The sequence below is a fragment of the Palaemon carinicauda genome, chromosome 35 (assembly GCF_036898095.1).
Source record: "Palaemon carinicauda isolate YSFRI2023 chromosome 35, ASM3689809v2, whole genome shotgun sequence".
NCBI classification, from domain to species: Eukaryota; Metazoa; Arthropoda; class Malacostraca; order Decapoda; family Palaemonidae; genus Palaemon; species Palaemon carinicauda.
This window is the reverse complement of record NC_090759.1, coordinates 60589087-60591586: the sequence shown is the minus strand read 5'-3', so window position 1 is coordinate 60591586 and position 2500 is coordinate 60589087. Positions and strand designations below refer to the sequence as shown.

Sequence of the window (2500 nt, the reverse complement as noted above, 5' to 3'; positions counted from 1 at the left end):
ATATTATTTCAACTAAAATTATAGTAGGTTATATTCAATAAAGGATTCAACTCATCTATATAATAAACCGTTATTACTGGATGTCAACCCCACCCTCGGATTAAGCTCAATCACCACTCAAGAATACTGTATATGGACTTTCAATGGAATATTGTACACATGAGTAAACACTACACTATTAGATTAAAATGAGTTTCTTCCCTTTTAAATTTTAAAGTGAAGACCATTCAGAGCATCTTTACGGAAAAAAAGCATTAAAGGATTTTCTAAGAATCAGGTTTTTTAAATTATTTCTAAGAATTAAAAGATTCAAGACCACTCAACATAATCCTGACATGGTTTGCTTCCAGGACTTTTTTCTGACGATTTTTTTTATCTCCTTTTAGTCGTCATTTCTGATAGACTAATAAATCTATATATTACAAGAAAATTGTAAATAGATTTGTAGTGATTACTGAAACTGTCCCTTGTCAGTGCATGTCAGTTTTCTAGGAATCTCTGTAAACTACCAAAAGTCATTTCCATCGTTTCTTTAGTCATAAAAACCTTACATTATCATCATCGTAAGCTGCAAAAATCATAACAAGCAATTGTATTAGGCTTATTATCAGCATGGATATTTCAGTGCAGTAAAGAATAAAATAAGAATCTCCCCTATACACTAAAGAGTAAGTGCCTGGTTATGTATGTGTGTGTATGTATATATATATATATATATATATATATATATATATATATATATATATATATATATATATATATATATATATATATATATATATACATATATATATTCATATATATATAAATATATATATATATATATATATATATATATATATATATATATATATATATATATATATATATATATATATATATAAATATATCAGTCACGCTCAGCTCAGCTCTTCCCGTCGATCGGGTAGAGGAAGAGAGGGTAGTCATACCTTGGTGAGAGGGGGTGCTTGTATGTACACATCTTAATATTTAACCATCATTTTTGACGGGTCATGTACATTAGTACAGTATAATAAAAATAAAGAAAACCCAATGAAAAAAAAAAAAAACTTCACAAAGAACTTTTTAGAAATCTCAATCTTACCCGATGTCCTTCAACAGCAGTGACATCCCTGAGTTCTTTCAGGAAGTGGGGCTCAGTTGCCTCTTGATCTGTGGATATACTGACCACCTCGGAGGGCTCCGATGGGTCAGACGTCCCGACGGCATTTTCTGCTGATACCCTGAAGACGAATAAATTAGGTCATTACAAAAATTACAAGGAAGAACTTTTGATAAATTATATTACATTCATTAAAATGAAAATAACAAGTTTCATATGTAATGCGTTTCGTGAATTGGAAGGGAATAAGAAACTTTGAAGCTGTGACGTCAGAAAAAACTCAATAATTGATTAAACTAGGCAGATATGAGCTATAATATTTCATGAGGTATTGAAAAAATAGATGATTATCCAAGCCTTTTAAGTTATACTAAATAACTTCGCTACTATACAGTTTATTAATGTCTTTCTCTCATTAATATATATATATATATATATATATATATATATATATATATATATATATATATATATATATATATATACATATATATATATATATACATATATTATATATATATATATATACACACACATATATATATATATACACACACATATATATATATATATATATATATATATATATATATATATATATATATATATATATATATATATATATATCAATAAATGAAGCCGTTTCTAGTCCACTGTAAGATAAATGCCTCAGAAAACTCTTTTTTCTTTATGTATATATATATATATATATATATATATATATATATATATATATATATATATGTGCATATATACATATATACACACACACACACACACACACATATATATATATATATATATATATATATTATATATATATATATATATATATATATATATATATACAGTATACACACACACATATATACTGTATGTATGTATATGTATATATATATATATATATATATATATATATATATATATATATATATATATATATATATATATATACATATATATATTTATATATACATATGTACTGTATATATATATATATATATATATATATATATATATATATATATATATATATATATATATTATATATATATACATATATATATATATATATTATATATATATACATATATATATATATATATATATATATATATATATATATATATATATATATATATATGTGTGTGTGTGTGTGTGTGTGTGTGTGTATGTGTGTGCGGTGATATTGCATATATACATTGTTACCGGCAAACTAACGAGTACTGTATCAATCCTAAAATCACTACAAGTCAATAATATCTGAACACCAAAACACTAATCCTGAATTAACATTGAATTCTTATTCTTATCTTCCAATCTACATCATCTCGTAATATAGAAAAAGAATCACTTCTCATCTTTTAAAGTATAATG

At 23.9% G+C, this 2500-nt stretch overlaps 1 protein-coding gene across 1 annotated transcript in view; it reads right to left on the bottom strand.

Annotated features, from left to right (window-relative positions):
• LOC137627787 (titin homolog) overlaps window positions 1-2500 on the bottom strand; it is a 617410-nt gene that overhangs the window by 566619 nt on the left and 48291 nt on the right. Inside the window, 1 exon segment of the mRNA XM_068359142.1 lies at window positions 1106-1244. Coding sequence (XP_068215243.1) covers window positions 1106-1244 — 139 coding nt within the window.